The 14,737-nt window shown below is 41.0% G+C and overlaps 1 protein-coding gene across 3 annotated transcripts in view; it reads right to left on the bottom strand.

Annotated features, from left to right (window-relative positions):
- SPECC1 (sperm antigen with calponin homology and coiled-coil domains 1) overlaps positions 1 to 14,737 on the bottom strand; it is a 393,222-nt gene that overhangs the window by 141,169 nt on the left and 237,316 nt on the right. For all 3 annotated transcript variants that reach the window (XM_012555496.2, XM_023731046.1, XM_023731045.1), the window contains 3 exons: positions 4,317 to 4,524; positions 989 to 1,062; positions 424 to 602 (listed from right to left, as the gene is read on the bottom strand). In XM_012555496.2, the coding sequence (XP_012410950.2) occupies positions 424 to 602; positions 989 to 1,062; positions 4,317 to 4,524 (461 nt within the window). The remainder of the gene's footprint in view (positions 1 to 423; positions 603 to 988; positions 1,063 to 4,316; positions 4,525 to 14,737) is intronic.

The raw sequence follows: 14,737 nt of genomic DNA, 5'->3' as shown, positions 1-14,737 counted from the left end.
GGAGTGAGTCCTCCATCTGGTGGCAATTCCAGCTTGTCCCGCTGCATAAGAGTTGCCTATACAAGGTGTTGCTGCCACCTGCTGAAGTATCTGCTTCCCTATACTAGCCAATGCTAAGATTCCAGGAATATCCTAGACATTACTTCTAGCCTTTAAACCTAGAAGGAGACTTAGCTAGAACTTATCTACATAAAAAAGTGAATGATTTTTCCAGCAGAGGATGGCACTGCTCAAGCACTGGGATATTCTTAGTTAGGTTGTGGTGGTAGTGTGAGCCTAGGAAAGAAACTAGGATAGAATCTGGCACAGGGGTACAGAAAAGTGTCACATCGATAGACAACGAAACCCCATGCAGTGATTAAGTGAGCAGCCAGTGCGGTTTGGGTGCCCGTTGGACTCACGAAGGTGCAGCCCTGTACCAACCTGCTGTGGCCCTGCATATTGCCCAGCTCCTTCTGCAGCCTCGCATTCTTCTCCTCCTCCTCCAGCAGCCTCCTCCTCACAGTGCGCAGCTCCTGCTGGGCCTCACACTTGATGTCGTTGGCTACCACCACGGCAGTCTGCAGGTCAGCCTGGAACCGCCTCCACTCCTCGGTGTCCTCCTGGAAACCCAGATCCCAACACCGTCAGGTGCCTGCCAGCGATGGTACCCAGACTACCAGCTGGGCCCCAAAGTGCCCCATGTTGGCCACCAAGAAAGAACAAACTTAGTTCTTAGTGGCAGAACTTAGTGAGGCATTGGTTTCATGCTAACTCACTTCTAGGAAGAGGCAGAGATGGGAACTCCTCCTTAGTGCTGTTAGAGTTCTCCATCCTAAAACTGAACTGTTTTAATTTTTCTTCCTGCCAACACTCATTTATGGCTCCAGGGCCTATCACGAGGAAATGTACTATGAGAAAGCATTCTAGAGAAGATAATCAGGGTGTTTTTGGAAGGTTTCTAAATCTAAAATAGGGTTAATTTACACTGCTGTAATCCACATCTCACCTTTATCTGCTTAGTAAGTGTCTTTAGCTGCCTCTCCAGGTCTAACTTCTGTTCCTCCAGCTTCAACACATTACCTAGAAATAAACAAACCAGACAGAGTTGTAAGATCTGTCAGACTCTGGGGAGAAAGTAAGCTACGTAGCAAAGAATCAGCCTTGGATACTGCCACAGGCTTTAAAATTCATCAGTTCTACTATAAACTCCAATTCTTTTAGCACTCTGCAAACTTGGGGCTAGAAGCAGGAGGTTCCTCCAAGATTGAGAATGGGATGATTTGAAAAATAAGCAGTACTTATTAGGTTATAGTGCCCTGGTGGCACAGTGGTTAAGAGCTCGGCTGCTAACCAAAGGGTCAGCAGTTCGAATTCACCAGCTGCTCCTTGGAAATCCTATGGGGCAGTTGTACTCTGTCCTATAGGGTCGCTATGAGTTGGAATTGACGGCAATGGATGTGGTTTTGGTTTTTTGTATTTAGGTTATATACTCAGACAACAATTTATACAACCATGCAACACTATGGAGAAAGATCTAAATAGCCACTTATGTTCTCTCGGCCTCCCTCATACTCACGCACGATCTGCCTAAGTGTCCTTTTTTGCAGTGAAGTAGAGGACTTCCCTATGAAAAGGGTATGACTGGTTATTACAATTGGGACTTTCAGACCATTGTCTAGAGCAGTGGTTCTTAAACATCAGCATCACTTGTGAAGCTTTTCAAATATCTGTATTTGAACGAGAATCTCCAAAGGTAAACAGAGTATGGATGTATTTTAAAACCTGCATAGGTGACTTGACTGCTGTTGCTGTTAGCTGGTGTCGAGTCGATTCCAACTTATGACTACCCAGAGTAGAACTGCTCTGTAGGGTTTTCAAGGCCTTGATCTTTCGGAAGCAGATCATTAGGCCTGTCTTCCGAGACACCTCTGGGTAGGTTCTAACTGCCAGTCTTTTGGTAGTAGTCGAGTGCTTAACGGTTTGCACCACCCAGGGACTCCGTGGTGCCTTGAACACCTATCCCTAGTTAAGAACATCTTTGGCTTCTTGTTTTCCCTGCTTCCCATTCTCTCCAACTATCAATCATCCTCCATGTTGCTTTCAGAGTCATTTAAATTTAAGTCTGCCCATATCATTTTCCTAGTTAAAATTCCTCCATGGTCCCTCGTGGTCTATTCTAGAGTAGTAGTTGTATATTATGGATATGAATCAGAATCATCAGAGAAGCTTTAAAAAAATACATGTGGTCCTACCTCAGTGGCTCTAATTCAGCAGGTAGGGTATTCTAGAGCACTGTGTTTGGATTCAATGCTACAGAATTAGAAAACACTCCTTAACTTCCTGTATTTTTCTTCCCATTCCTCTCAAGGACCTTATAGGAAGGAGTGATTCATCCAGGGTAGGATTTTTACGTCCCTGAATCTCCTAGTTAGAAGTCTTTCTACCTTAATAATGTAATAATAACAATTATTATTACATTTTAATATTCCTAACAGAATAACCACGGGGAGTGGGCCTAAAATTTGCTCAGGAGAGTAATTATATGCTGGCTTTCTTGATGTATCTGTACTGACTTTCAAGGATTTGGGGATAATACAACTAAATTCTCAGGAACAATAGATCACAAAAACAAAACAAAAAACAGAACTCCTCTTTGACTTTATTCTTTTCAAGTATGGTGCTGTGTTTGGAAATATATACTGACAACAGCCTCTAGTTTTTGGGTTGTATCCTTGAGCATGACTATTGAGAAGAGTTTGAATGACACGGACAGTGAATGCCAATGTTATGTAGCTCTACTGTATGTCACTTTTTCAATGAAGAATGGAACAGGTGCTGGCAACTCTGACGGTAACCACTTAATCCAAGCATAGAATATACATGTTGGGGAACTTTATAGGTGGCTGACTAACTACGGTACTTCTGGTAATGGCTAATGACACTACAAACTTTGTGCATTAATTCTCTTTTATTACAAGAGTAAACCACATTAGATGATATAATTTGATACGGTTTATTTGAAAAAAGCAGGCAATGTTCAGCCTGTAAAAAATGTCTTTCCCTATTCAAACCAATCAATGAGTTTATAAATAAGCCATATATTGATACCTCTTCAGAACTAGGTGGTCAAATAACTAGAATATAAGTTATGTGATATCCTACCATCAATGGGACACATGCTAGAATTGTTTTCTCCCTGAGACCAAGAGCACACCTTTTGCGTATCAGTCTGACATCTATCGTCCATCTTTCTACCAGCCAGATCCCAAAGACAACATGTTTTCAGTACTTGATGACTGCGTTGTTGTTGTGTGCTGTTTAGTCAGTTCTGACTCATACTGACCCCATGTGACAGACTAGAACTGCCCCATAGGGTTTCCTAGGTTGAAATCTTTACAGAGGCAGACTGCCATGTCTTTCTCCTGTGGCAACACTGGGTGGGTTTGAACCACTTTCTTTTAGGTTAGCAACTGAGAACTTAACTATTGCACCACCAGGACTGTAGTGAACAGTTTATTCTGAATAAACCTCTAACAACCATGGATTTACCCTTAGGAAAAGTCCATGTGAACTATCAAACAGTCACACTGCGTCAAACTAGATTTGGTTTTCTAGAGACAGGCAGCAACATGGCTCACACACAGGGCGTTCAACACATTCCAAAACGCATCTGCTCTTTTTACAATTACCTTACATGGCCCATTCAAGTTCAACTTGTGACATCCCGTGTTTCCCACAATCTTTTATTCTATGCCATTCAGTTTTTAATTTAGTTAAAGAGATTTGTTATTCAGCCTTTAAGTGCCATTCTTCCTGCAAGATTACAGGATACCTGAAAGTAAGAATTTTTAAATCCCAGGTAACATACGTGCTTACAGACCCTTCCATAGTTACTCACTGCTAATGGTTTTTCTCTAGTATCCTTTCCACATTTAACCAGCTCTGGGTTTCACTTGGAGCCCTGGTGGTGCAGTGGTTAAGTGCTTGGCTGCTAACCAAAAGGCTGGCAGTTCGAATCCACCAGCCACTCACTGGAAACCCTATAGGCAGTTCTATTCTGTCCCATAGGGTTGCCAGGAGCTGGAATTGCCTTGACGGCAACGGGTTTTTAGTTTTCACCTAAAGAGCCCTGGTGGCTGAGTGGTTAAGTGCTCAGCTGCTAACCAAGAGGCCAGCAATTCAAACCCACCAGTGGCTCCATGGGATAAAGATGTGGTAGTTTGCTTCTGTAAAGATTACAGCCTGGGAAACCCTATGGGACAGTTCTACTCTGTCCTGTAGGGTCGCTATGACTCAGAATCGACTGGTTGGGAATGAGTTTCAGTTTCACTTACTTTCTAGTTCACTAATGATTTGATTATTATGTAACTTGACTGCTCGATGCTGTTCCACCTGATCTTCCAATTCAAAGATAGTTTCCTTCATGTCTTTTATCTCTGCGTCACTCTCTGATGCTTTCTCTTGCAGTTTTAAGCTGGTTCTGCTCAGTTGTTCTGCTTGATGATCACATGTCTCCTTCAGATAAGAGTAATCTTTTTCCATCTAGAATAAAAAAGGAACATTCCCAGGTGAGTTTTGTAACAGAAAGTTCCCACGCACACCAGCAGTAGGTTCATCCACACAAGAGTAAATGATGTTCTTGGTATGTGCTGTACTGGGCAGAGTTTCTTTATCCTTAGCCTATGACACAGCTGTGGCTATGAACATGCAGTGAAACACAATGTTTGTAAATGACCAAGTGGGTAGATTCTGTACACCTTCCTACAAGAAGAAAGGCAGCTGTACATGCTTCAGTACTTCTTTCCTCACACCAGGAAAGCTGGGCTGGCTGCTGGGGTGTGGCTGCCCCTACCTCACATCTGTTATGGAGCAGTGCCCTCTGCTGGTGAGCTATGAATGACACGCAGCTCATGTCAGCTCCTTGAACAACGAAGCAAAACGCTGCTAGGTCCTGAGCCATCCCCCAGATGGGCTACGCGGATCAGATCTCATTCACAGAGTTTTCACTGGCCGATTTTCAGAAGTAGATTGCCAGGCCTTTCTTCTACAGCACTGCTGGGTGGATGTGAACCACCAACCTTTCTATTAGTAGCTGAGAGCAAACTGTTTGCGCCACCCCCAGGGACCCTACATATCCCAAAATCTCCTTAGCCACGAAATACTTGTAGTTACAGTGTTTCTTTAGAGGCATACAACATGAATGTGACAGAGAATGCCAGAAGAAGGCAGAAAACATAGAAATGTGCATGTACCAAAACAGAAACATTGACACACTTTTTCAATTTTCAGTCATTAAAATTTAAAAATATACAAAAGCACTAAAAATGAGATAACCATGCACTAGATTTAACAGTGGCTAAATTTTGCCACATTTGCTAAATCTTTTTATTTTAACTGGGTATGTTAAAGCTTCAAGTTTTGCTCCCACCGCAGAGTAGTGTGGTCATTCTTTGAAACATTTTTCACTTCTAATATACATGCATGTGCCCATGACAATATATGGTATTGTTCTGGACACTTTAAAAATTTTACACAAATGGTATTATACCACTTTATGGTTTTGTGGTTCTGTATTATACTGGGGATTATGTGGTATTATGCTTTTGTCCTGTACTATATTATACTGATGATTTTGTAACTTGCTTTTAACTGTTTCTGAGATGTATCCAAATTGACATACATCATTCTAGGTCATTAATTAATTGTTGCAGAGTATTCCACTGTCTGAATATAATAACTATGTTACTACTGTGAACAATGCTACTATAAACACTACTTCCCCTTTTTTATAGTTCTTTAATTAAATGTTACTAAGTAGTTGTAGGAAACCCTGGTGGCGCAGTGGTTAAGAGCTACAGCTACTAACCAAAAGGTTGGCAGTTTGAATCCACCAGGCGCCTCTTGGAAACCGTATGGGGCAGTTCTACTCTGTGCTATAGGGTCGCTTAGAGTTGGAATCGATTCGACGGCAATAGGTTGGTTGGTAAGTAGTTCTATAGTTACCAGGAAATTTAATAGATTTATTCAGGATATGGGGGGAGGAATCCCCATATGCAATAAAATTTTTGTCCAATTACATTTCATATGCAAAAGCTTCTGGAAAGGGACCTTGCCTGTCTTATTTACCTTGTATCCCCAGTGCCTGCACATCGCCAGACATATGTTGCTCTTGTTAGTTGCCATCCAGTCAGCTTCGACTCATGGAGACTACGTATAACAGAATGAAACACTGCCTGGCCCTGCACCATCTTCATGATTGTTTGCATGTAAGAGTCCATTGTTGCAGCCACTTTGTATCTGAGTGCCTCCCAACCTAGATGATCATCTTTCACCACTATATTTGACAATATTCTGTTGTGATCCATAGGCTTTTTATTGGATAATTTTCAGAAACAGATCACCAGGCCTTTCTTCCTAGTCTTCTTAATCTGGAAGCTCTGCTGAAACCTGTCCCCCGTGGGTGACCCTCCTGGTATTTGAAATATTGGTGGCATAGCTTCCAGCATCACAGCAGCATGTAAGCCACCACAGTACAACAAACTGACAGATGGGTAGTGGGCCAGACATAGGAGGTACTTAATAAATATTTGATGAATGAATGAATGAACACACACTGGAAAGCAGTATTGCTATGTTTTTCAACTAGGAGACTTTGACCAATAAAGAAGAAAGAAGGGAAGAAGAAGAGGGGGAGAGGAAAAAAAGGAGAAGGGTGGGAGAAAATGAGGGAAAGAAGGAAGGGAGGAAATTAGAAGAGAGAGGGCAAGAACTAGCATGGGAAAGAATCAGACTACATCATCTGTGTTAAGTATTGTACTGTGAAACTTGAGTTTCAATTAAATAGGTGTGTGGCACTGGATTGCAATATAAAATACACCATTACAAGGTTGCAATGAGTTGGAATCGAATTGATGGCAACAGGTTTGCTTTAGTTGGTATTACAGGTTGTGGTCAACAGTCTGAAAGCCACTGAAGGACATCAAAGTGGCTAAGGGTATACACTCTAAGCCAGACTGCTAGGTTTAAATCCCAATTCTACCAAATTAAGCCCTGTGACTTTTAATCCCTCTGCCTGAATTTTCTCATCTGAACAATGTTGTTGTTGTCATTAGCTGCCATCAGTTTTATCCCAACTCATGTCAACCCCATGTGTGCAGAGTAGAATTGCTTCATAGTTTTCAAGGCTGTGATCTTTCTATTTGCAGAAGCAGACTGCTAGACCTTACTTCTGAGACACCTCTGGGTGGGTCTGAATTGCCAACCTTTCAGTTAGTAATCCACTGCTTAACCATCTGTACCACCCAGGGACTAATCTGAATAGTGAAGGCAGTTAAATAAAATAATGCACTACAAAGTTTATCATACAGTGAGAACACACAGGGTGCACAACTTGTAGAATGTAATCAATGTTACTGAATTGTTACATATATATTCATAATCTAATTTAAGAGAAAGTTTATCACAGTGCCTGCCACATAGTCAGCACTCAATAAAAGTTGTTATTTCTCTCATAATTGTCTTATGTCTTAGTGCATACAGTATAAGATACTAATATAGTACAGGTCCATTTGACCAAGAAAATCCCAACACACGGAAAAGATCAAAACCATTAGTCTTATATCTTACGATAGCTACTTTATCAAAAAGAAGACTTTTGAGGAGAAAAGTGGCCCTGCATTTTAGATACTAAAAGGCTAATACCTGAAAGTATTTGAAGAGCGGCAACAGAAGGCAGTATTGGAGTCCTGCATCCTGAGTCAGACCATGGCCTTGGGCAGAGTGAGCCAGGCTCCAGGATGTCCTGGGGTCCTCAGGCTGAGGGCCTCTCATCCCATGTCAGGAGTGAAACTGGAAACTGTAACCAGGCCAATGAAAGGCTGAGCACCCTGAGGAAGGTCTCGTGTGCACTTGAGGTTGCTGGCCTCTTAGATGCTCCAAACTCCCTTTGCACGCCACATGTGGGCTGGCCACGTTTGCAGGTACCAAACGTCACTCGGGGAAGGTGTGGGATCACAGTGATGTGTGTACATGCAGGCTGCTGGGCTGGGAAACATACAGATCAAATACATCCAACACTCTTCCTTCTTGATTTTGGAATAATTTCCCCAAGCCTAAAAACGTACTACAGAAAGCTCTTCTGTTTTAAAAAAAACTTAAGTAGCTTCACAACTTCTTCTCAGAGAGGCTCGCTAGATAGTAACAGGCAGATAGTATTTTTATGGCCCTGGGCATTGAAAATGGTTAACAAGCTTGGCTTCTAACCGAAAGGATGGCAGTTCAAGTCCACCCAGAAATGCCTTGGAAGAAAGGCCTGGTGATCTACTTCTGAAAAAATCAGCCACTGAAAACCCTATAGAGCACAGTTCTACCCTGAGTCACATAGGGTCACCATGAGTCAGAGTTGACTCAACGGCAAATGGAGCTAGAAATATTTTTGTACTCATTTTAAAGACTAACAAATGGAGAGAGGGAGAAATTAAATCACTGGAATAGACTAATCCAGTGGACCAAGTAACTGATATCAAAACCCTAGTTGGGTGACTGTCAGTCAGAATCCCAGGTTGCCTTTTCACATCACTGGCCTTTCTGACTATCAGATAATGTGATTTTCAGTGTTTTCCTTTTAAAAAGAAATCACTTTCACATATTCGAAACACCTCTCATCTTCAAGAACCAACTTTTTCTAGAAATCTGGTGTTAGAGATTACATTATAAATAGATTCAAGTGAATTTTCAAGAAGCAGCAGTCCTTCCTGGAGAGAAGGCCGTTAGAGCCCTTCCTCCCAGCTCTGACAATCACCAAAGGCAGATGGCAGCAGAAGTCAGCAGGACTCCCCTGCAGTTCTGTGGCCTCCACACAGGGGTCAGCCTCTCAAACACACCCAGGACTCCAGAGTACAACGAAAAGCTGCAGGGCAGCAGCGGGATTAAACTGGGCGAGAATCTTAGCAAGCATTAGACTTTTCTTCTGGCTTGTCAGACACTGAGGATGAGGAAAATATACTGTCACAGGTCAGCTTCCTTGAGAAAAAGACTCTGCAATGGAGATGTGCATGCAGGAAGTTTATTGGGGAGTGCTCTTAGGATCAACAGCTGCAGGACAGTGAGGGATGCAGGACTGGGCAGAAGAAAAGGCTGAACTGTGATGCAGTCACAGCAGAGGCCTGGGTGAATCCCATGGGGAATCGCACCTCGGATGTGTTCAGAGCTGCCCACTGCCTTGAGGATAAAATTCAGACTGCTTGACTGGCAGTCTTCTCCCATCCCACTTCCAGTTATCACCCTATGCACTCAAACAGTTACAAACTATTAGCCTTACTTCCTTTCTCAAAGCCATGCTTTCTGGCCTTACAGCTTGCCGTTCTCTTCCAGCAACCTTGCCACTGCCCCCACGCCCACCCATTCACCTGGTTAACTCCCAGTCACCTCAAGATTCAAGTCAGAAACCAAACAGAACATTTCTTGATGACTCAGGTTTTCACTGTGATTTTTCTGTACTGTATTACAGTCAAGTAAAATTCTCCCAGTTTACTAAGGCTTAAATGGTTGCTTTTCTCAAACCTTGAGGCTACAGTGTATTAGAGTCCTTGGATCTGCCTAAATTTTTTTCTATCTCATCTTTGCTTTCAGATAACTGGGAAGCAGTAGAAACCACTGATTGAGTTCTCGTGTTAGAGCCCAATTTGAATCTTGCTTTCATCAATTAAATAGTTGGCTAGTTTCTTAGTCAGTCTCTACTTCATTTTCCTTAACTAAAAACAAAAGTTAATGACAGTAAAAAAGGAGCCATGGTGGCACAGTAGGTGAGGGCTCAGCTGCTAACTGAAAGGTCGGCGGTTCAAACCTACCAGTCACTCCGCGGGAGAAAGATGTGGCAGTCTGTTTCCATACATATTACAGCCTTGGAAACCCTACGGGGACAGTTCTACTCTGTCCTATAAGGTCACCATGAGTCAGAATTGACATGACAACAACAACACGAAGTCAATAAACTTGGAATGAGAATGACAGCTTGAGTAACTGTTGTTGTTAGCTGCTATTGAGTCAGCTCCGACTAATGGCGACCTTACGTGTAACAGAAAGAAACACTGCCAGGTCCTATGCCATCCTCAAGATTGCTGATATGTTGGTATGTTTGAGGCCACTGATTTGGCTATCGCGTCAGTCCATCTCATTGAGGGTGTCTTTTGTTTTCCCTGACCCTCTACTTTACCAACCATGATGTCCTTTTCTAGCAATTGGTCTTTCCTGATGACATGTCCAAAGTAAGCAAGATGAAGTCTTGCCATCCTCGCTTTGAAGGAGCATTCTGATTGTATTTCTTCTAAGACTGCTTTGTTTGGTCTTCTGACAGTCCATTGCATATTCAATATTATTTGCCAACACCACAATTTGAATGCATCAATTCTTCTGTCTTCCTTTTCCATTGTTCAGCCCTCACATTCATATGAGATAACTGAAAAGACCATGGCTTGAGTCAGGTGTACTCATCATCAAACTGACATCTTTGGTTTATAAAACTTTAAAATCTGTATTGGGCAACAGATTTGCCCAATACATTGTTTGATTTCTTGACTGCTGCTCCTATGGACATTGATTGTTGATCCAAGTAGAATGAAATCCTTGACAACTTACTTGAATTTTTTCATCATTTATCATGATATTGTTTATCGGTCAAGTTGTGAAGATTTTTGTTTTCTCTGATTCAGGTGTAATCCATACTGAAGCCTGTAGTCTTTGACCTTCATCAGTAAGTGCTTTAAGTTTTCTCCATTTTCAGCAAGAAAGGTTGTGTCATTGTGGTGCAGTGAATTACTTAATAATATCAGCAATGATATTCCTTGTTCCACATCCTGAATCCAGCTTAAACTTTTGGCAGTTCCCTGCTGATGTATGGCCGCAGTTGTTTTTGAATCATCTTTAGCAAAATTTTGCTAGCATGTGATATTGATGATATTGTTTGGTAACTTCTACATTCCATTTGATTGCCTTTCTTTGGCATGGGCATGAATATGGATCTCTTCCTATCGTTGGCCAGGTAGCTGTCTTCCAAATTTTTTTACATAGACGAGGGAGTATCCGTTTGTTGAAACATCTCAGTTAGTATTCTCTCAATTCCTAGAGCCTTGTTTCTCATCAACTCCTTCAGTGAACCTTGAATTTTTTCCTTCACTACCAGTGGTTCTTGATCATATGCCACCTCCTGCAATGGTTGAATACTGACCAATTCATTTTGTCACAGTGACTCTATATATTCCTTCCATCTCCTTTTGATGCTTCCTGCATCATTCTTTTTTTTTTTTGCCCAAAGAATCCTTCAGTATTCCAACTTGAGGCTTGAATTTTGTCTTCAGTTCTTTCAGCTTGATAAATGCCAACTGTGTTCTTCCTTTTTGATTTTCTAACTCCAAGTCTTTGCACATTTCATTATAATACTTTACCTTGTCTTCTTGAGCCACCCTTTGAAATATTCTGTTCAACTCTTTTACTTCATCATTTCTTTCATTCGTTCTAGCTACTCTGTAGTTAAGAGCAAATTTCAGAGTCTCTTCTGACATCTATTTTGGTATTCTCTTTCTTTCCTGTCTTTTTAAATGAGCTTTCACTTTCTTCATGTATGATGCTCTAGATATCGTCATACAACTCTTCTGGTCTTCAGTCATTAGTGCTCAGAGCATCAAATCTACTCTTGTGAAAGGTCTCTAAATTCAAGTGAGATGTATTCAAGGTCGTACTTTGGCCCTTGTGGACTTGCTTTGATTTTCTTCAGCTTCATTTTTTTTTTTTTAAGTTCCATATGTTTTGTTTACTGAAATATTTTGAGGGTTGTGTTGAGGATTAAATTGGGTTATATTGAAGACTAAAGAACTCTTCAGTCACTGGAACAAAGTAAAGTCCTCAATATATGTTAGCAATTATCAGTTTTCTTTTTTGTTAAAATATTTTGAAGTCTGTAAGTTTTCAGCTTCAATTTGAACTCACACATGAGCAATTGATAGTTTGTTCTGCATCTAGCCTTTAGCTTTGTCTTGACTGATGATAACAAGCTTCTCCATTGTCTCTTCCCACAGATGTTTATTTGATTCCTGTATAATTCATCTGGCGAGGCCCATGTATATAGTTGTGTTTTTGAAAAAAAGGTATTTCTGATGAATAAGTCCTTGGTCTGCAAAATTCCATCATGCAATCTGTGGCATCATTTCTATCACCAAGGCTATATTTCCCAGCTACTTCTTCTTTGTTTCCAACTTTTGCATTCCAATTACCAGTAATTGTCAATGCATCTTGATAATTGCATATTTGATCAATTTCAGACTGCAGCAGTTTGTTAAAATTTTCAATTTGTTCACCCTTGATATTTGTAGTTGGTGCATAAATTTAAGTAATAGTCATATTAACTTATCTTCCTTGTAGGCGTATGAATATTACCCTATCACTTGATAGTGTTATACTTCAGGATAGATCTTGAAATGTTCTTTTTGAAAATGTATGCAGTGTCATTCCTCTTCACTTTGTCATTCCCAGAATAGTGGATCATATTATTGTGGGATTAAAAATGGACAATCTCAGTCTACTTCAGCTCACTAATGCCGGTATATTAATCTTTTTTATATTTTTCTTTTATTGTTGTACTTTAAGTGAAAGCTTACAATTCGAGTTAGTCTTTCATACAAAAATTTATGTATACATTGTTATGTGACTCTAACTGCTTTCCCTATACTGTGACAGCACACTCCTCCTTTCCACCCCTGATTTTCTGGGGCATTCAACCAGCTTTTGACCCTCTCTGCCTTCTCATCTCACCTTTAGACAGAAGCTGCCCATTTAGTCTCATGTATCTACTTGAGCTAAGAAACACGCTCTTCACGAGTATCATTTTATGTCCCATAATCCAGTCTAATCTTTGTCTGAAGAGTTGGCTGCAGTAATGGTTTTAGTTCTGGATTGACAGAGATTCCAGGGCCATGCTTTCTGGGGTCCCTCCAGTCTCAGTCAGACCATTAAGTCTGGTCTTTTTACTAGAATTTGAATTCTGCACCCCACTTTTCTCCTACTCCATCAGGGACTCTCTGTTGTGTTCCCCGTCAGGCTGGTCATTGGTGGTAGCTGGGCACCATCTATTTCCTCTGGTCTCAGGCTGGTTTATGTGGCCCTTTCTGTCTCTTGGGCTAATACTTTCCTTGTGACTTTGGTGTTATTCATTCTCCTTTACTCCAGGTGGTTGGGACAATCGATGCATCTTAGATGGCCGCTTGATAGCTATTAAGACCTGAGACACCACTCATCAAAGTAGGATGCAGAACATTTTCTTAATAACCTTTGTTGTGCCAATTGACCTAGATGTCCCCTGAAAGCATGGTCCCCAGACCCCTACCCCTGCTACTCTGTCCCTCAAAGTGTTTGCTTGTATTCAGGAAACTTCTTAGCTTTGGTTTAGTCCAGTTGTGCTGACTTCCCCTGTAGTGTGTGCTGTCCTTCCTTTCACCTAAGATAATTCTTGTCTACTACCTAGTTAGTGAATACCCCCTCCCTCCTTCCCCACCCTCAGCCATCAAAGAATGTTTTCTTCTGTGTTTAAACCTCTTCTTGAGTTCTTCTAATAGTGGTCTTATACAATATTTGTCCTTTTGTGACTGACTAAATTCACTCAAAATAATGCTTACATATTCCTGCATGCTATAAAAAGTTTCATGGATTTATTGTTGTTCTTTATCGTTGCGTAGTATTCCATTGTGTGAATACACCATAATTTGTTTATACATTCATCCGTTGATGGGCACTGAGGCAGTTTCCATCTTTTTGCTATTGTGAACTGTGCTGCAATGAACATGGGCGTGCATGTATCTATTTGTGTGACAGATCTTATTTCTCTAGAATATATTCCAAGGAGCAGGATTGCTGGATCGTATGGCACTTCTATTTCTAGCTTAAGGAAGCATCAAATCGATTTCCAAAGTGGCTGTACCATTTCACATTCCTACCAACAGTGTATAAGTGTTCCAGTCTCTCCACAACCTCTCCCACATTTATTATGTAGTGTTTTTTGGATTAATGCTAGCCTTGCTGGGGTGAGATGGTATCTCATTGTAGTTTTGATTTGCATTTCTCTCATTGCTAATGACCGTGAGTATTTCCCCATGTGTCTGTTAGCCACCTGAATGCCTTCTTTGGTGAAGTGCCTGTTCATATCTTCTGCCCATTTTTTAATTGGGTTATTTGTCTTCTTGTTGTTGAGATTTTGCAGTATCTTGTAGATTTTAGAGATTAGATGCTGATTGGATTGTCGTAGTCAAAAAATTTTTCCCAGTCGTCTTTTTACACTTTTGGTGAAGTCTTTTGAAGAACATACGTGTTTGATTTTTAGGAGCTCCCAGTTATCTGGTTTCTTCTCTGTTGTTTGTACATTGTTACTTATGGTTTGTATTGTGTTTATGCCATGTGTTAGGGCTCCTAGCATTGTTCCTATTTTTTCTTCCATGATCTTTATCATTTTAGATTTTATATTTAGGTCTTTGATCCATTTTGAGTTAGTTTTTGTGCATGGTATGAGGTATCGGTCTTGTTTCAGTTTTTTGCAGCTGGATATCCAGTTATGCCAGCACCATTTGTTAAAGAGACCGTCTTTTCCCCAATTAATGGACTTTGGGCCTTTGTCAAATATCAGCTGCTCATAGGTGATGAATTTGTCTGCATTCTCAATTCTGTTCCATTGGTCTATGTATCTGTTGTTGTACCAGTACCAGGCTGTTTTGAC

This window comes from Trichechus manatus, unplaced genomic scaffold, assembly GCF_000243295.1.
Source record: "Trichechus manatus latirostris isolate Lorelei unplaced genomic scaffold, TriManLat1.0 scaffold00040, whole genome shotgun sequence".
Lineage (NCBI taxonomy): Eukaryota > Metazoa > Chordata > Mammalia > Sirenia > Trichechidae > Trichechus > Trichechus manatus.
This window is presented reverse-complemented; position numbering and strand designations above follow the sequence as displayed.